This window comes from Nematostella vectensis, chromosome 12, assembly GCF_932526225.1.
Source record: "Nematostella vectensis chromosome 12, jaNemVect1.1, whole genome shotgun sequence".
In the NCBI taxonomy this organism is placed as follows: Eukaryota; Metazoa; Cnidaria; class Anthozoa; order Actiniaria; family Edwardsiidae; genus Nematostella; species Nematostella vectensis.
Window position 1 is genome coordinate 6,509,946 of NC_064045.1, and position 18,884 is coordinate 6,528,829.

Sequence of the window (18,884 nt, forward strand, 5' to 3'; positions counted from 1 at the left end):
GAAAACAGTAATTTATATGGAATGTGTGAAGTATAACAAACATTTAAAAATTAGCTCAGCTTACTCGGCTCTTATGACAACAGGAAATATACTAAGATATAAGCAGAAGCCTATTAGTTAGCCTACCTGTTAGCTAACCCTGCTATAAAGCAAAGAATTGCTCTAACTCTACTAACAATAAATAACCACATAATTATACAAAGGCTGAAGAAAGAATTAAATTAATTAAATTTCGTAGTCAAATGCAAAGGATTTAACAGGGTAAAACTGTGATCATAAATCCTACAGCTAATATAGAGGGGATAAATGCAAAACTGACATACGACTGTTTCCTATTAATGGCAAATATTAAAAAAAATAGGCTGTTTCTATAACAAAACTAGTCTGCGTCTGTCTGTCTAAAGTGATCGCCTTATCAGGCTGGTGGATCATTATATCCTAATAACAACTCTAACTTAATTTTATTGTTGACTATTTTGTTGCTTTTTCAAAATGTGAGCTCGATGTTTAGACATGTACAATGAAGTCTAAAATGCACATAGCCATTGAAGAAGATACGCGGAAGATGTTTTTTATTACTTTTGTGTCTTCCCTCGTCTAATCTATAACAATATATTACCTTTTAAAGATCTTCCAAGTCTTGTGCTCCGCTTGAACAGGTATTTTTCTGAGAAAGATCGCACTAGGTAGACCTCAAAACTTGCTGACATTTGTTACATTTGCTGACATTTGCTACCTGATCATAACCTCGGCAAAGAGGATGAAACTCTACCTAATTACTTCTTCTTAGTGTCTACTCTTTGTCATTTTGGAACTCTGTACCTAATTACTTATTCTTAATGCCTACTTCTTTGTCATTTTGGAACGAGTTCATCTTTCCTGGCAACTTATCATGTTGCGCTGCCAAAAGCCTTTACGCTCTTATAGTGGATGATGCTATTCTTAGGGGAAAAGGATCTAGAGACTACGCACTTTTTCTATAACTTAGGGGTCAAAACTTATGTTGGTCTCACCTATTTTTCTTCTCTCTGAACGAGCACAGCGGCTTATTTAGGTCCCCCAACGGCCTTAGTAAACTACGAGAACAGAGTTGTTCCAAAACTAAGGGGCGGGTTGTTGGTTTCAGGGGGTAGTGAAGGGGTGGGGTTGGGGTGAGATGAGTTTGAATTAGAGTAAATCCTAAAGACAAAACAAACATTGAAAATAAATGATATAGTGTCGTCTTTTATGAAGTATTTGACTTATCATTAAGTGAAACCACTTTAACACGGGTATCCCTATATTGACTATACGGGGACGTGGATAAAGTAGGGTAAAGTTTTTCCTTTTCTCTTTCCTACATTCGTGTATACAGTTCCCACCGCTTTTCTGTCATGGACAGGGCTCCGATTATATCAGTTTGCTTTCACATTAATCTCAAAGAATTACAGACCTTTAGCGGCACCTCTTTTGGGCCAAATACCCACCTCACCTGGCAAAATGTATAATATTTTTAAATTTTGTTTTAAATTTTTATATAAGAGGGGTCTTTTACTTTTTAATTTCCGCTTAATATAGTAAAACTGTGATCATAAATCCTACAGCTAATATAGAGGGGACAAATGCAAAACTGACATACGACTGTTTCAAATGTCGCAAATATGACAAAAATAGGCTGTATCTATAACAAAACTAGTCTGTGTCTGTCTGTCTGTCTGTCTAAAGTGATCGCCTTATCATTTATGTATGAAATTATGCTAAATGCTATCCATTAGGAAGTCTCACGCTGGTGGGTCATTATATCCTAATAACAACTCTAACTTAATTTTATTGTTGACTATTTTGTTGCTTTTTCAAAATGTGAGCTCGATGTTTAGGCATGTACAATGAAGCCGAAAATGAACATGGCCATTAAAGATGATACGCGGAAGATGTTTTTTATTACTTTTGTGTCTTCCCTCGTCTAATCTATAACAATATATTACCTTTTAAAGATCTTCCAAGTCTTGTGCTCCGCTTGAACAGGTATTTTTCTGAGAAATATCGCACTAGGTAGACCTCAAAACTTGCTGACATTTGTTACATTTGCTGACATTTGCTACGTACGCTGACATTTGTTACATATGCTGACATTCGCTACCTGATCATAACCTCGGCAAAGAGGATGAAACTCTACCTAATTACTTCTTCTTAGTGTCTACTTCTTTGTCATTTTGGAACTCTGTACCTAATTACTTATTCTTAATGCCTACTTCTTTGTCATTTTGGAACGAGTTCATCTTTCCTGGCAACTTATCATGTTGCGCTGCCAAAAGCCTTTACGCTCTTATAGTGGATGATGCTATTCTTTGGGGAAAAGGATCTAGAGACTACGCACTTTTTCTATAACTTAGGGGTCAAAACTTATGTTGGTCTCACCTATTTTTCTTCTCTCTGAACGAGCACAGCGGCTTATTTAGGTCCCCCAACGGCCTTAGTAAACTACGAGAACAGAGTTGTTCCAAAACTAAGGGGCGGGTTGTTGGTTTCAGGGGGTAGTGAAGGGGTGGGGTTGGGGTGAGATGAGTTTGAATTAGAGTAAATCCTAAAGATAAAACAAACATTGAAAATAAATGATATAGTGTCGTCTTTTATGAAGTATTTGACTTATCATTAAGTGAAACCACTTTAACACGAGTATCCCTATATTGACTATACGGGGACGTGGATAAAGTAGGGTAAAGTTTTTCCTTTTCTCTTTCCTACATTCGTGTATACAGTTCCCACCGCTTTTCTGTCATGGACAGGGCTCCACAAATTCAGCTAATGAAAAATGTCAGATCTAGATTGTTATGAGGGTTGTGATTGCAGAAAAAGCAACAAGCAACAAGTAGGAGGACTTCTTTTTGACCATTGTACCTTTTGTTTTAACAACAAGTAGTCTAGGATTGATGAAGTGCGAGAGTAAATCGAAAGATTTACAGCGTAGTTGCATATCCGCCCACTGCTGAGAACTGGATTCCTTGGAGGGTTACAATAACAAGAAGAAGTCGAGAAGGAATGAACAGCTTCCCTGTTTCCCCACACGACAGAGGCGATAATTTTAACTGCTATCCCTTAAGGATAAATCATCTAAAACGGAGACCTTTTCCTGTCCCCTAAGGTCAAAACTCATTTTATTTTGCTATCCCTTAGAATTTGAAACTCATTTTCTCGAGGAGCATATGTTTTTTTAGAGGTGTCCCACCCCTACCACCCTAACCCCTGTCGCTGCCCTGTTCACCCACCGTTAACCAGAATATCAAAGAACAATTTCATTCGTTAAATAAACATTGTTGTTTATCATGAATCTGGTCAATGGTGAGAAAGTAAGTCCGCTTCAAATCCCAACTATGCATCTGATGTTTGCAGAGTTTCTGTAAAGGTATACAAAACAAAAACCCAGTAACGGTACGAACAGTGCGAGCTCGATGCAAAAAAAAAATCCTTTACATTTGTCATTCAACATGGAACATTTCCAGCCTCGAGTTAAACTCGGGATGAATTTGAGAAAGCGAGCATTTACTGTCATAGATCTGACGGCTGCAAAATGACGCTTGGCTACTTTGCCATCGCCTGCACATCGCGTTACACTGAGAATCGCTGTTAGTAGAACTGAGACATTCTACTACAGTTGCAATATAGTCTGGATACACTGTCTGAAAACGAGCCAATAACAAACTGTCACCCGTCACCGTCATTGGTCACATCATGTCAAATCCCAAAGAAACCAATCAAAACCGCGGGTTTGATGTTGCTCTCCTGTCACATTTTCGAGTTTTGAGTTGCAGTGTCGTGTGGTGAACGACAGTAAAATTGGCGGGGAAAACATGACAAGTATTCAGACCTTGATGACCGTGAAAACAACTAGTGAAAACTACTAAACAGCTAAGGAACACAAGGAAATCTTGTTAAGAGGTTTAATACTTGGAAACAATGTTAATGGTGACTACAGACTAGAAAGAGAAAACGGAGTAAGCTTACACTTACGGCAGCTGTTCAAAGGGATGAGGTTCAGAAGAAGGAGTTTGTCAAAATTGCAGGTATGTGTATTGTTATAATGCATGTCCAAATCTTACTTTAAAGGTTTCCTTGGAGAGTGAGAAGTTATGTACCTATTTCAGCCTATAGAAAAAACATAAAATGTTCTTTGCGCGCCTTATTAGCTTTAGGAAAACTGGGTAAATTTGGTTTGGAAGAGTTCAGGAGCCGATATCTCTTAGGGTATAAAATTCGACCAACTGCTATTCGTAAGGGAGTAATTAACCTTTTTTTTTTAAAATTCTGTTATCTCTTAGGGAATAAAATTCTACCAATTGCTATTCGAAGGGGGTGTTTTGGCCTTTAAAATTTCCTTGAACCACACCCAATTTGTTATCGGAGTCCCCCTCGCACATCTTCACGACTCCTCCCTGGTGCCGGAGGAGTGGTGGAGATATGCTAAAAATAACTCAATTCTCAGACACAAATTAAAAAGATCCTGGATCAAATGTATTTCAACAAGACAGCACAGCAGAATAAGAAAATATATCTGTAAAGGGATGTCCAATATTCTACTCCATATTTGACAACCAACTGCCACAAGCATAAAGCATTGGAAAAGGATGTGCTGAGTACAAGCACCTGCATAAAATGCAGTGAAAAATTTAAACAATCTCCAGGTGCATTTTCCCATCAGTATTGTTCACCTTTACTTTGGATTCACTGAAAAGAATTAATTGGATTCAATGAAAAGAATAATCATGGGGTTTTTGGTAATGGTGCAAATAGAACGAGTTGTGTAAAATTGGTAAGAAACCTAGAAAAGATAACCAAACAAGGGATATTCAAAATGCAAAATACATATCAATTTCAGTTCTTAGGCTATAGGCATGAGAAATGGCCGACTTTGGAGTCAGATAAGAATGAGGCAACAACATTAAAGTACCTCTATTTACCTGTGGGGCAACCCAGAAATGCCGAGGGTGGTATTGGCAGTAAGGGTTTTTGTTCTTAGAAAAGAGAAAAGGGAGGCTAGTGGTGTCTTATCACTTGCCCAAGGCAAACACTGCAATGGTTTTCCTTTGATGGTTTGAATGACTGTCTTTTTGTTTGAATGGTTTCAATTCCATGGTTTTACTTCCATGCATGGTTTTGTTGTCCATTTTTTTGATTAAGGATGGTTTGTAAGGTTTTCCTTCCATTCTTGAAGGTAGCCAGTTAGGGAAGTTAAGACTGTTACAGAATGGAAGCTGATGAGTGTAAATTAACGAGGAATGGGTAAGTCACTGAAGTACAGGCTAGCCAGTTGGAGGCAGGTAAAGTGGTGAAAGGCAGGTTAAATCGATAAGGGTATGTGAGATGATGGAGGTTGGAATACCTAATCAATATAGATATGTTCAAATGAAAGTATTGTTCTTTTATTTTTTACTTGCTCTTGTATAGATAAGGGCTTCTTGGTCCCCCCGCATAATTCAATGCAGTATTAACGATCAATAGATCGGGGTATCACCCTTGCCAAGGGCTCATTGTCGCCAAGTTTTTATCTGACGCTATCTTGTAACCTAGGGCAATGGGAGGCTAGAGGTGGGATATCACTTGCCCAAGGTGAACACCTAGGGTAGTGGAGGGAGGAAATGCCTGACATCTCCATTCTACACCCCATGGATGTGTAGCCACTGCCCCTCAGGGGTTTACATGGTTTTCCTTCCATGCATGGTCCCATTGATCATGACTTTGATGGAGGGTGGTTTGTATGGTTTTCCTTCCATGGTTTGAATGGTTGTCCTTCCATGTAGGATAGCATTTGATGATGGCTATGATTTGACAGTAGGCTGCCAAGGCGCAAGGGCAGAAATAATTGTCTGGATGGCATGTTGCGGGAGGTGCTTCATCTGAGGGGCTTGAACATCCACAGCAGATGGTCCTGGCTTGGATTGTCGTCATGAAGTTCAGTAATCATTTCTGCTCTTGCGTCTTGGGTGTAAAGTTCAAAGCTGCTCGACTTCCTAAAAGAAAAGATGAAAATTTACATGTTATGTATGACGACTTAGAATTCGTCAGGAAATCATGATAAGCAAAACATTCTTGGGTGTGCAAAAGTCCTGAGACTAGCAATTAAGAACACATCACTCACTAACTAATAATATGATAATATGGCAATGACAGCTTGCATGCTTGCATTTTTTTACCAGGGCAAGCATAACCCAAAAAAACTGAAGACAAAAGCTTTTTGATTTTTGGTAAAGAAGCGATGAATACCAACAAAGAAAGCGAAAGTGAATTCTACTACCCCAGAGGCAAAATTTGCAAGCAAAAGTCAAAACAACAAGAACAACAACAAAAGTGACCTTTCATGACTATAAAGAGAAGATGCCTAACAACCAGTAGGAACTGAAAATATCAATACAAGGGCAGAAGAGCAGGAAGGACAATTGGAAAGACATCAAGTGATTTTAATGTTTTTTGTTACTGCTGTAAGGTATATTTCAATGAACCAACACCAGTAAAAACATTCTTTGATTATTATATTCGTACAAAAGTTCATATCACACCACAAAATTAATGTCATTCTGCTTTTGGCAAGTGTTCTTACCAGCGACCAGCCCTTTTGATTGTGCTATCATCAGCACCACATCTGGCTGCCCAGCGTGCTGCTGACCTTCTAATGCTATGTGTGGTGTATGGCTTCTCAAATAGGGCCTTGGTCATCTACAAGCAAGAGGGAAATAATTAATAAACGCATGTATAAAATATTAGAGAGGGAGCACAATTTTGTCTGCATATATACCTGTAACAAGCATGCAGTGCGACATGCTTGAGAATCCAGCATACTTTGCAGGCACTGCCAAAGGCCACTACGGGCAGTGCGAGTGTGATACAAAATTAAGAAAAGTGCATGGCATGGTCATATTATTACACCATTTGTAAGAATCTCTAAATTAGTTTTAAAATTCCTGCAACTTTTCTCCTCATTTTGTATTTGTTTTTGAAAGGAAACCACAAGAATGAGAGAAAAACAGTATTTTATGATTGTAAGCCAGCCGGAAAAACAAGTGATATTATATAATTTACTGTTCCTTATGACAAGAAATTAGAGATTTGATTAAGATATTGGTGTACTGATGTATTTACCTTGGAAAAAATAGTACGATATGAGGCCACACTTCGCTTTGATGGAAGGGCACGTCGGTTGTCCTTGGCAATGCGAGGGAAGATGTAACCCTTCGTGATTCCTAATAATATATCACTAGATTAGATTGCTAGGTTTCTATTGTTAGTAATGGTGGAGGTAAATTAAAGGTAAGGTTTTCCTAAAAATGAAAAAAAAGGAAAAGAAATAAAGAAATAGGATGTGTAGGGGCAACCCAGAAATGTGACATTGTGCCTCCAATAACTTACCAGAAAACAACAGCCACGAAATGAGTGCCATAACAGGGCACAACTTAGGGTTTAGGGGATTGGCCCATAGCGACAGATTAACTCCTGCAATATGTAAATTATAACAATATTATATACCTCAAAAGAAAAATAACTATTCACAAGAAAAGGTACACACCTTTGGCATGCTTGTCAGCCTTTGACCATGGCAGCTTTATCTGAATGTGGGAGGGAATTTGGCCAGAGTTGACTAAAACAAAAAGAGGAAGCTGATTAAAAAAATTATAGATGGAATGAGCTAAATCTAAGGATTGAAAATAATGTGACATTTGATAATTTACCATGACTTTAGATTTTATTGCTGATTTACAGTGATAGTAATAGTAGTAAGACATGTGTTCAGTCAACTCTACACCTCACTCAATTTTCAAAAGGATATAGGGATCCTTTTGAATGAACAGACATATAGGTAGTGCCAGGCTATGAATAGGAGCTTTCAAATTCTAATGAAGTTGTTCCACGTAGGCAGTGTAATTTTTGACTACTTTTAGATGAAATTTGCAATGAATTGCCATAATGCCATTACAATGGCATTATTATGATATAATGAATAAGTTTCAAATCTCAGATTCTGCATTTATTTGATTGAATAACAGTGCCAGACAGAAGTATAACTGCTGAAATACCACTAAGCCAAAAAATTAGGCAGAATAATTATAGGAAAGCAATTGAATAAAATGAACCAAAGTAGTCCAAGGCAAAAGAGTATAATAAAAATAGCAAAATATTTTCCAAATTTGTAATGTTGTAATGTTTCATAAAAGCTGCCTTTCCAGTAGGCAACTATTAAAGAATTTTATAATTACAATATTCTAACTTCGATTTCAACCATGGGATTGACGTTTCTTTGTCTCCAGAAAATGTATAAATGCAAGGAATCTCTAGTCCATTTCCAGCTCCACGATTTATCCTTTTCCAGTTACAATAGCCATCCACTTGTTTGTTGCATGCTTTAGAAATCGGCTAACAAAAGGCCCATGCGATATTCTCATGACGAAAAGCTTAAGTCGTTGATATAAACGAGCATAATGAGCAACTTTGTGTAGAATTAATTGCTATTAAGTAAAACAACTCACTCTCATGATAAGTAAAATACCTAGTTTGAAAATCAAGCAATAAACCAAAATATTACAGCGTTGTTGTTATCACGATAACTTTTAGATTCCATTTTAATTAAGCCAACACCTATTGTTCAAGTTTTTGACGCCCAGTGGTCGCTTATGAGAGCAAGCTCTCGTAAGAGACCAGCTCTGTTAACAACTACAATTATCAGTTCCCAAGGTGGTCGCTTACGAGAGCTTCAACTGTTTATTGAGATTAGGATATTATCATTGTTTTCCTCTAATAAGCTATTAGATGTCTATTTAGTTCCTGCTTCTTCCATCTGCTGGACCCTTGATTTTGTGATAGTATCGGAGATTATCCTAGAATCTACTAGATGCCTTCGTCCTCTCTGATGGACCCCTCGAATATTATGGAATATTCGACTACAGAATCTATTGTGTCTGTCATGTTTGTAGAATGGACCTATATGTGATATTACCTGTTTATTTCTAATGCACTTTTTTGTGATGGTAATTAAATTGTTTACCTCAACTGTCTTCAAACAGTATTCTCTCATCTTGAGCATATCCTCAAGAGAGAATGGTGGCGCCTTCTTTGCCTCATAGGGCTTCATGCCGGCCCTCATGTCTCTTCTAGAAGGTCGGCGCTTCCTTTTATTTAAGGAACGTATCAATGTCTTGACACCTTTTAAGAAAATGATAGAAATAAAACCTTGAGACTGGAAGGATATTCTTTATTCCCAAGGTCACATAATTGTTTAGTAATAAACGAGAATCTAAGTATTCAATATTTTAACGCGTCACGTGAGCCGTAGTTTGTATGAAATAGTTAAAGCAAAAAAAAAAAAAAAAACTGTAATCACCCGACCTGCATTTTGTACCCAACCTGCAGCCGACCTGCAACCTGCATCTTGTACCCTCCGTGATAGAAATAAATCTTGAGACTCCCGCCTAATGCGGGAGAGTTGACAGCTATGCTACAAGTACAAGCCAGTCCAAAAATCTGTTTCTTGTACTGGTATAATGATAAGGCTGACAGGAATACTGACATAATCATGATAACAGACACTTACCAGCATCCTCCATAGGGTTCCCTTTTGGGATGATGTCTACAATTTTCCCATCATGATCCCTTTTAACTTGCTCACTGTATGGGCCAACATACCCAAACTTCGGCATCCAGAATCTGTATGACAGAGTCATTAACCAATTATATTATTGCAAAGCGTCTAAACACATTGACCCCTGAACCGGCCTGTACCGGCTTTGGGAAGTACCCACAACCCAAAAAATTCATAAATTCAAAATAAACACAACAAGATGAAGATACTCAGGCATCAGTCTAAGGGATAAATGGTCTTGCAGATATGCATCCAACCAAGGTGTTGGCATCTACTCTTAAGCCAAATAATAGCACAGGTTCTTTGACAAATCTCAAATCGAACAAGGAGAGAAAAGCAGAATCACCCCTCTCAATAAAACGCTCAAAATACCACACAAGGGAGAGAGATCAGCAAACACAGCTCAAGACACAAATAGATACCTTTATTCTGATCCTCCAGGTACATTTCCTTGGCCTCAAAACACAATGCCCATTCCTTGAAGGATTGTACAACCACGAAAATATGTTTACGTATTGCAAAGCATTCTGGGAGATGCAGGGGAAAATTCACGAGGGGAGGGCCAGTCAACACTCCTCTCCCCAAAGTCAGATGGTTTTTTATAAGTCTTTTCACCCCGAAGCCAAACGAATCAATTCCAGGTCATACAGACCCAGAATAGCAGTGTAAACAATTTTGCAATCAATTTGGTTTCAGAAAAGACACCATTTAGGAGAGCTGTGGTGATTCATTAGAAAATTATTTTCTCATCCGGGCAAAGCCAAACAAGAAAAAATCATCATGAATCCACCTTTGCTTGCAAATATCCATAAGCAAGGCACTCAATTATGCCCCAAAAGACTTCATGATGTCCTGAGACACTCTCCTAATATGCTCATAGCTGTATTTTTGATGAAAAATACAAGCAACCATCAACTTGTGCTGGCTTCAGCACATCGACGAGGGATTAAAAGTGGGGACCGCAAAGCACTGTTGGAAAGCTTGGATACCGCTGACTAGGTGCAGCTGTGTTTGACTTTGACGGGCTGTATAAAACTCAGAATAGGGGGGGAGGTATCTGTTTTCAGTCTGTTTTTTGTAAATTCAGCTCCAAAAAAGCCAGGAGTCAATGGGTTAATCAAAATACCAAATCAAGTGTAGTTAATCAATATGGATGTCACTAAACCATCAAACTAGACTTAAATATCTCACATTAAAAATCACTGTACCATCAAACTAGACTAAAATATGTCATTAAAATATATCATCATTAATCTCAAAATTATTAGCTACTAGATATGATACTATATGCAATATTATGTTTAGAGAAAAAGTGAAGACATCTATAATTTATCTAATATGTGATAATTCAATTAAGCAAGTAAATAGGAAAAATATAGTCTATTTTGTTTTCGAATAAGCATTGGATATAAACGAGAATCACAGTATCAGAAAATATCACAAAACAGTATCAGAAAATATCACAATATCAAGAGGTACAGCAAGGGAGAGTTAGATATCTACTTTATGCACACAAAATAGAAAAGAGTAGTGAGTGTTTTGCAATCTTTGAATTGTGTAAAGCATTATAAACATGTTGTACGAGTTTATATAAAATATAATCAGGGCTTAAAATTTAAAAATGACAAAAAAAATTGCCCGTCCATCTCTGTTGGAAGAGCCAACTATGAAAATATCTAGTAAATAAATAAAATAAAAACCTGGAAAAACATTAACATTTCAATATTAAAAATATTAATATTAATACCTTAATGCTGCTTCCATTCCTTTTATGGAAGGTGGCGCCAGACCCTTGCAGGCGAGACTGCCAATTTTGGTGCCCTTCGGTTCGCCTAAGTATTCTAAAATATAAAAACAAATGAATAAATTTTTGCAATTACAATATTTAAAATTATTAAGGTTCAAATTATATAAAATCAACACAAACACAAAAGATGAGTGAATAGATCCATTTGGGGAACTGGATATTTCAAAAAGCCTTAATAATTTGAAAAGTAATATGTTCCTTGAACAAGGACCACCACTATATAAAAAGGCAACCTAGGTTCTTTTAAGTTTCTTTCTCTCGTGCCCGTTTGTTTTTCAACTCTCACTCACCTTGGGCATGCTTACCATCGATAATACAGTGAATACAGACATTTTAAAAACTGTAACCTCCTTTTTATAACACCTCTTTCCTCAGTACATGTGTAAGAATAATGAGTGATAGTCATGAGCATTTCCTGTTTACTAACCTAATATTTCTATACCAGGCTACAGTTTAATAGAGGTTGTTAAACTTTACTAATAATAGCCCTAACTCATTTCAAACTTGTATAATTCTCCTTTCTAACACCAGCCCTCCCTCCCCCTTATCAGCCAGTTTTGAGCTGGCTTGAATCAGTTAGTATCGGAAGCAAATGATAAACGACCTAAATGGCCTAGGGTCTGTAGGGTTAGTGTAGAATCTGTAAGAAATTGAAAGGAACTTCTTATTACCGCATTATTTTACAACAAAGCCGCCTATAAAATCCGGCGCTCCTGGTATTAGCCTAGATTAACAGGGATGGTCTAGCAGGGCAGTACGTTTATCTAGGATATACATTAAATCTATAGTTATTTCATCTAAAGAAGGTAAACTTAAAATCATGAAAGAGCGGCTTTAGGGCAAGTAAAACTTTAAACTTAGCCCGGCGAACGCGGTGAGGAAAATTTCACGCGTGCAGACGTCGATCGAAGTTACGTGTCACGAACAACTGAGACAAAATCATCTCCTGCTTGAAGCAACTGTGTCAAAATTATGTCCTGCTTGAAGCAACAGTGACATAATTATCTCCTGCTTAAAATGTGCGTTTTTGTCCTTGCGAGGCAGTAAGCAGAGTGAATGCGTGAAATTTTCCTCAACATGTGCGCCGGTCTTGAGGCTTTACGTACGTAAGTTATTAGATCGCCCTTTTTTAGTCTCATTTACAGTATTTAGATAGAGCATCATACTTTACACTTACCGAGAAAGGTCTTGATAGTAGCCGCCCTAAATGGACGGCTATTTTCACCAAAAAGAATAGCCGTGTCCTTCTCTCGTATGGCGAATTTCTCCATCTGAATAAGACGGAGTTCATATAGACGAGCTGTGCTCTCTACATGAACTGCCGTCTCATTCTTGGTGGCCAAGCGAGACCCTGCCGATACGTTCTCACTCTCAAACTCGCTGAGATCCTCAGAGAGTCCCGCACTCTCAATATAACGCAGAACATTACTGCTTCTCATTTTGGGAGCCATGTTAAAGATTAGATAAGAGCAGGGAAGTGGTGTTAGAGAATGAATGAGGAATTATCAACGGCGTGATGTAATGACGTAATGCGAGCTGGCTCTCCTATTGGCTGAAAATGGTATGAATTCCGTATGAATCGTACGAACCAGAAACCTTCAAATAATCGTTCATTATAAAGTTACTTAAACTTAAACTTAAAAGTTCCTTGGGACCCGACGTTGGTGAAGGTAGATTTCACCGATAGGAGACCAAAGATATTCTCGGTGGTTGTTAGGAGTTAGGAGGAGCAATGGATGAGGAAGAGGAGTGAGAAGGAGGAGGATTGAGGATGATGGCGGAGGACGGAGAGAGGAGGGGTGGGGGAGGGGTTGATGATGATGAGTAGGAATGAATGAAGAGGAGGAGTAAGGAGGAGGAATGGAGGATGAGGATGAGGAATGGAAGAGGAGAAGGAGTGAAGAGTCAGATTGTGCTACGGACCCCTACATTTCGCTACTCACCGTCTATCACTAATAGACCATTAGTAGCTCAGCCAATCAGAATGCAAGATTTGAAGATCAACCTCTTACCCTGGGTACCAGGCTCCAGCTTCACCGCATCGACTCGCAGCAAAGTAATTTTGCCCTAGTCAATCAGCATTGAGTAGTTTTGCCCTGTCTCCTGTCTGTTACAAAGTAATATATATTTCAATACACCGGAGCGAAGCCAGATCAACACTTCCATAGGCGCCTCGAAGGATAAACATTTCAGCGACTAAGGTATATATTTAATTTATACATTTCATAATTAGGTATAGGGCACGAATTCTACATAATACCGAAACGAAATAATACTCTTTATACAGAACATTGTCTCCTGTATTTATCGAAAGAAAAAGAGTCGTGCATTAATTTTTTAGCTGCCAAAAAATGATATTATTCAATGTTTCTCTTTCGAACATTCGCCCATAATTTAAGTAGAGCTTTGTTTTGAAAATATCGCATAGCAAACTGGTTGAGCAACGTTATGAATGTCGATAAGCCTGATCAGCAGATAAGCGCTGACACGTGCTCGGGTATTTCGGCTGAGCGTCACTGGACGAGAGAAGTTTTGAGGCTCTGGTACCCAGGTTAGATTTCACTTGGGTTAGTCGGCTTAGCAGACTTATAGAGGTTGTCCGGTTGTTTTCTTCCTACGTTTTTGTAGACTTATAGCAGCCGCTTTTAGTGTCACGCACACTACAAGCTTGTGGGGAAGCCATGCGTGGCACTAAAAGCGGCTGCTATTAAGCAGACTATTTTTGGGCCACTGGTGCGAAGGGCATTTCGGTCACCGGGAACGGGATTTTTCGTTAAATTATAGTGCGCGAAAATACAATTTAATAAGGTAGCTTTTTTTCAAGCTGTCAAGTGTCAAAGGGTAGATCAGGTAACCTGATTTTTATCAAACGGCATTGCGATCGCTTAGGGCGAAGCCAGAAAAACACTTCCTAGACGCTTTGAAGGATACTATACTCTCCAGCCTAAGGTATATACCAAATTATATGTTTTACTAATAAGTACAATTCACCAATTCTACATAATGTCGGGACTTTAAAAATGTTTCTAATACAGAATCGTTTCCTCCTGTTTTTATGTCAAGAAAATAAATTATACATTGATTTAGCTGCTCCAAAATTTGTGAACACGATATCAATAGATTACAGTATTCAATGTTTTTCTTTCGAACATCCGCTAACAATTAAATAACTTCGTTATTTTATAAGTAGAGCTTTTTTTCGTAAATATCAACCGAGAAAACTGGTTAAGTTACGGCAGGAATGTCGATAAGCGCTGTGCTTACCGGGGGGGGGGGGGAAGGGGGGGGGGGAGGGGGAGGGGGTTCGGACGAACCCCCCCACCCGGCTTGAAAGTCCGCTCAGAGCTTAAAAAAACAACGTTTGGCTGGATGTACGGTGCACGTCAATATGCCTTTAAAATAACTATAAAGATCTCTTTTATAATAATTATCTTTATTATTATCGCTATTTGTTAAAAAAGACCCTTTTGATAACATTTCATATAGAAGATTTTCTTCGCTGATACGGACTCCCTGTGGTATTCGGAAAAGGCGGGAAAACATACGCGCGAGTCACTTGAAAGGCAAAAAATGAAATTTACCTCTAAAACACTGCTTCGGTGGTTTAGTTCTTTCTCCGAGTTTGTTATTGGAGATTACCGCCCATGGGTCGCCCAGAGAGGCGAGAAAGAAAACGGAAACGGGCAGCCTCGAAATCCCAGAAAATTGATGGATTCTTTAAACCGAAGATAACCAAAGATGATGAATCGTTCAAGAGGCCGGCGACGAAAGGCGACCAGAAGAGGAAGCAAATGAGTCTACCAACAGAAAATGCCCAATCTTCAAGAGAATCGACCACAATTCCCCCTGTTGGATGTGACACAGTATCTTAAGAGTTTGATGAGAGAAGTGAAGTGGAGGCTGCAAGCGCTTCAAAAGAGCCAGTCCATTCTAGCGAAGAGTCCATCTCGAGACTCCCCTGAATGACCTAGGGGAAAATCTACACCGCTCTGACAGCATAGAGGACTTTTTCAGGCATATCAACGCTTTGTCCCCAGCCGCTAGATACCATCTTTTGGTACACCACACAAAGCCTCTCCCAGGAAAAAAAAACTCCCAGTCACATTTTGTGGTGGCTGTGACCGGAGCTTTAAGGAGGAATGGCTGTCAGGGAAACAGTGCTCCGCCTTGCACGGCTACAATGAAAGTATGGACAGCTCTAGGGATCCTGGGAACTTCCTCGCCCTTCTTAAGCTAATGGCGGTCACCGACGACGTACTTCGTTACCATAGAGCTAGGAACACATCATCGCCAACTTAGAGATGATAGGATTCAAGCGTAACCTGGATAAATATGGCAATGAATTCGCCGACTGGGACCAGAGCAACAGAAGTGATGCTCAGCAAATTTAGCGCAGCATCACGTCATTCGAGTTCATTGTGGTCTTCATCACCACTTACCAGTACTTGTCACACCTTTCTGGCATTACAGTAAAGCTCCAGAAAAAGACCAGCGACATCATCGAGGCGCGTTACATGATAGAGCAAGCCCTTGCTCTCTACAAGAGCGAGCGTGATGACATCGATGCAGGATTTGCGCTTATATTCTTGGGTTGCAAATGACGTCACATCCGCCTCATTAGATATGCCAAAGTTGAAGTGGTGGTCAAAACAGACACCCGAAAATGGTTGTCTACATTTCGTACAAGTGCCGTAATAATATATATGCGTCTGACCTACCGTTACCTGAGCTGGTTGAAATGGAGATCAAGCACTTTTGTTTTTCATTTGCTAAGATTTAGGTTTCCTTAGTAGAGAAGCATTATCTGTACTGGATTAGGATAATGAATGATGTCTGTAGTGAATAATAATTATGAGGAATGATTAAGTTCAACAGGCAACGAATTTATTTGAAGTATTGATTGCCTAATGTAATAAGGCGAGGGAGGGGTGGAGGGTATACCGAAATTTGGTCCGCTGAAATAGAAAAACGAACCACCTAGCTCAAAATCCTGGCTACGGGCCTGGGTGGCATACTTGGGCTATCTGGCAAGTTGTCAGATCGAACGCCACACATACTGCCATTGTCGGTTTGGGCTACCGGATACTAGCCTGAGTATCAGGCTATTTTATTTTTCAAAAGTTGGAGAGGAAAATACATGTTTTTTTAAAAATGTAATTAAAAACGATTTCTCTGACTCTGCTAACGCCAGGCCAAAAGCACTTTTGGAGTCTGCCATTACTCCGACAACGAGCAGTCGACGGGTTAGGGTAATATATATAGCTGAACTAACTATATAGCTGAAATAACTTTGGTCATATATCTGGTCTGGTACACGCTCCCCCCCCCCTCCCTACCCCCTATAACAAATCCTATCCTATTCTGCAGATGCCAACGATTGTTCTTGTCACGTTCTATTCTAACAAACGGAAAATAGAGTTTGACCGATGTGGAGGAGAACCGACCGTGGCAGCTCTTCGAGAGCAGTTTTTCAAAACATTCGAGAACGTTATACCCGAAGGAATCACCCCTGATGAAATCTTGTTTCAACGCTTCAGCAAGAAACACAACGACTGGATTGATCTCGACGATAAAGATCGTGTAAAAAACAAAGACAAAATCAGAGCCCAGATTAAAGTATCGGTAAGGTCTATCTTGTCGTCCGTCCCACGTCTGTTGGTATGTACACATAACTATTTGCAAACGGCCATGCTTTGCAATTTCGACCTATGTTTACTCCCTCTGTAATTTTCTTTCAATAAACTCTTTTCAATAAAATCTTTTCTTACTGACAAATACTTTTTTTTACCAGATAAACCCGCCACACCCTGTCAAAAATACCAAAGCATACCGTCTGTGGAACCCGAGCAGTCGTGTTAATGGGAGTCTCCTGAAAAAGACAACAAACCCTTCTACTTTGAAATGCGACGGGCACAACTCAGATCCGCCAGCAGGTATACCTTTAGTCTTTTTACGATGAAATTCTATCATGAATTGGAAATAAGCAGGGGTTGGTTTCCATGGTGTGACGTCTGGGACAACTAAAATCCCCACCTGTCTTCCTCTGTCTTATGTTTGTCTCTGTTTTTCCAAAGATTTGAAGATACAATTTATAGACGAGAGTACTCTTGAAACTCCAAAATTATTCCGACTTCAGTTTGATGGTAGCACGGACACAGATAAATGGCTGATAACTGGGGAAGGGGAGCACAAGGATGTCAGCGTTAAGGTAAAAGTCATAGAAAGTGAAATCGTGTCAACATCATTTCAAGTGAAACACCCTCCCTCCATCCATCCAAACCACAATGACTCCACTTGGCATGGCTTTGACACCCAACGCCTTCTTCTCCCCAAAGAAAATATGTATTTTTCTCATTTCCAACGGTTCCCCCTGAAGGGAGAGAACTAAAACTAATAACAAAATTCATTTGCGTGGAAGGTTTCACCTCTAATGTACTTATTTGTATCATTTCAGCCTTTTGATACCAAAACGGGAACGGTGCAAAAAAATCAGAAGTTCCAGCCGTCTTATTTCTTTGGAAGCACGCGATTCGAATGTCTTGACGTTGGCGGAAGAAATGATCTGTTCCTTTCTGTTGAAAGCGATGGAAAAGTGACGCTTGCTGAAGGAGGCCCAATTGAATACCCAGTGGCTAGCACTCTCTTTGTTACTAACGAGCAACCGTAGTATTTGTGAGGGGAGGCGCCGTAAGAAAACTTTTGTAAGTTTTAAATGTTCACCCTTTAAATTACGGGAATTACGTTCAAGGTCGTAGAATGAACAGATGAATATAAAAATTATAGATCACTCAGAATAAAGCTGGTATTTTTGTCGTCCTAATAAATATATAAGCATAATACATCATTATCATCATTATACAACTTGGATTTATTAAAATATTACTGTTATCATGGTTCAGATGTGAAGCCAGTCCCTTTTTATAGGCTTTTTTATGCCGCTAAGGCTTCATACAAGTAAAGATTGAGCAACATTGCGCTTGAAACTTTCAGTTTTTTTAGATGGTGAGTCAATTTAAACAGTTTTAAACACAAAAAAAATGTGGTTCTTTCATTGCTATGGAAACGTACTAATGGAATGCGAAATTCCTGTTGTCACCAGGGTGACTCCTCCCTCTCATCCATTCTTCCTCCTTACTCCTCCTCCAGAGGCGGGCTCTCCTGTTTGTAACTGGTGAAACTGTATCATTTAAAAACAAGGGAGCGCTTGTTATCCCATATGTAGCCCTTATAGCCTAGCCTACACATAGCTCAGACTTTATAAAAGGCAGGGAATCTGTTAGTTTCTTATGCAGTTCTACATGTAGACAATTATTCTTTTTATAAAGACATTTGGTGGGAACGTGATGTCCTTTTTTCTGGATAATTCAGATACGCGTAAATGTTCCACGCGTACATTGCTATTGCAACAAATGATAATCCCTTCGTTAATAATAATTTTCGGAGTTATCGTAAACAAAGCTCCATACTTACGCTTAT

General features: G+C 39.0%; 3 protein-coding genes and 3 long non-coding RNA genes across 8 annotated transcripts; 2 read left to right on the forward strand and 4 right to left on the reverse strand.

The window, feature by feature from the left end:
• Positions 1–575: 575 nt before the first annotated feature.
• On the reverse strand, positions 576–2,648 carry LOC125557271. The gene is made up of 2 exons (XR_007305196.1): positions 2,082–2,648; positions 576–736 (listed from the first exon to the last, which is right to left on the reverse strand). It is a non-coding gene; the product is annotated as an uncharacterized LOC125557271 (long non-coding RNA).
• A 1,038-nt stretch (positions 2,649–3,686) lies between these two features.
• On the forward strand, positions 3,687–6,244 carry LOC125557274. Its single transcript, XR_007305198.1, has 2 exons — positions 3,687–4,040; positions 6,171–6,244. It is a non-coding gene; the product is annotated as an uncharacterized LOC125557274 (long non-coding RNA).
• Positions 4,467–5,675, reverse strand: LOC125557273. The gene is made up of 2 exons (XR_007305197.1): positions 4,935–5,675; positions 4,467–4,701 (listed from the first exon to the last, which is right to left on the reverse strand). It is a non-coding gene; the product is annotated as an uncharacterized LOC125557273 (long non-coding RNA).
• LOC116605977 lies at positions 5,950–9,674 on the reverse strand. Of its 2 annotated transcripts, XM_048719673.1 has the most exons (5): positions 9,554–9,674; positions 9,008–9,165; positions 7,111–7,211; positions 6,572–6,687; positions 5,950–5,984 (listed from the first exon to the last, which is right to left on the reverse strand). In XM_048719673.1, exons 1-4 carry the CDS (start codon positions 9,657–9,659, stop codon positions 6,684–6,686), a joined length of 369 nt encoding a protein of 122 aa, XP_048575630.1. In that variant the 5' UTR covers positions 9,660–9,674; the 3' UTR covers positions 5,950–5,984; positions 6,572–6,683. The 2 variants fall into 2 exon arrangements, with proteins under 2 accessions (XP_048575630.1, XP_048575629.1); XM_048719672.1 differs by lacking the exons at positions 5,950–5,984; positions 6,572–6,687; positions 7,111–7,211 and having other exon boundaries at positions 8,721–9,165.
• A 1,355-nt stretch (positions 9,675–11,029) lies between these two features.
• Positions 11,030–13,310, reverse strand: LOC125557275. The gene is made up of 2 exons (XM_048719677.1): positions 12,586–13,310; positions 11,030–11,442 (listed from the first exon to the last, which is right to left on the reverse strand). The coding sequence occupies exons 1-2, from the start codon at positions 12,857–12,859 to the stop codon at positions 11,342–11,344; spliced, it is 375 nt and encodes a 124-aa protein (XP_048575634.1). The 5' UTR covers positions 12,860–13,310; the 3' UTR covers positions 11,030–11,341.
• A 149-nt stretch (positions 13,311–13,459) lies between these two features.
• On the forward strand, positions 13,460–18,747 carry LOC5510109. 2 transcript variants are annotated; one of them, XM_048719676.1, is made up of 6 exons: positions 13,547–13,609; positions 14,282–14,357; positions 16,776–17,030; positions 17,200–17,341; positions 17,483–17,616; positions 17,863–18,747. In XM_048719676.1, exons 3-6 carry the CDS (start codon positions 16,776–16,778, stop codon positions 18,073–18,075), a joined length of 744 nt encoding a protein of 247 aa, XP_048575633.1. In that variant the 5' UTR covers positions 13,547–13,609; positions 14,282–14,357; the 3' UTR covers positions 18,076–18,747. The 2 variants fall into 2 exon arrangements, with proteins under 2 accessions (XP_048575632.1, XP_048575633.1); XM_048719675.1 differs by lacking the exon at positions 14,282–14,357 and having other exon boundaries at positions 13,460–13,609.
• The last annotated feature ends 137 nt before the right edge of the window (positions 18,748–18,884 follow it).

What these genes read in the sequence shown, in the direction of transcription:
- LOC116605977 (XM_048719672.1), bottom strand. Translation starts at nt 9,659, where the DNA reads ATGCCGAAGTTTGGGTATGTTGGCCCATACAGTGAGCAAGTTAAAAGG. An exon ending in GAACCCTATGGAGGATGCTG is followed by an intron (nt 9,166 to 9,553) that starts GTAAGTGTCTGT and finishes TTTTCTTAAAAG; the next exon opens with GTGTCAAGACATTGATACGT.
- LOC125557275 (XM_048719677.1), bottom strand. Translation starts at nt 12,859, where the DNA reads ATGGCTCCCAAAATGAGAAGCAGTAATGTTCTGCGTTATATTGAGAGT. An exon ending in TACTATCAAGACCTTTCTCG is followed by an intron (nt 11,443 to 12,585) that starts GTAAGTGTAAAG and finishes TTTATATTTTAG; the next exon opens with AATACTTAGGCGAACCGAAG.
- LOC5510109 (XM_048719675.1), top strand. Translation starts at nt 16,776, where the DNA reads ATGCCAACGATTGTTCTTGTCACGTTCTATTCTAACAAACGGAAAATA. An exon ending in GAGCCCAGATTAAAGTATCG is followed by an intron (nt 17,031 to 17,199) that starts GTAAGGTCTATC and finishes TTTTTTTACCAG; the next exon opens with ATAAACCCGCCACACCCTGT. An exon ending in CAACTCAGATCCGCCAGCAG is followed by an intron (nt 17,342 to 17,482) that starts GTATACCTTTAG and finishes GTTTTTCCAAAG; the next exon opens with ATTTGAAGATACAATTTATA.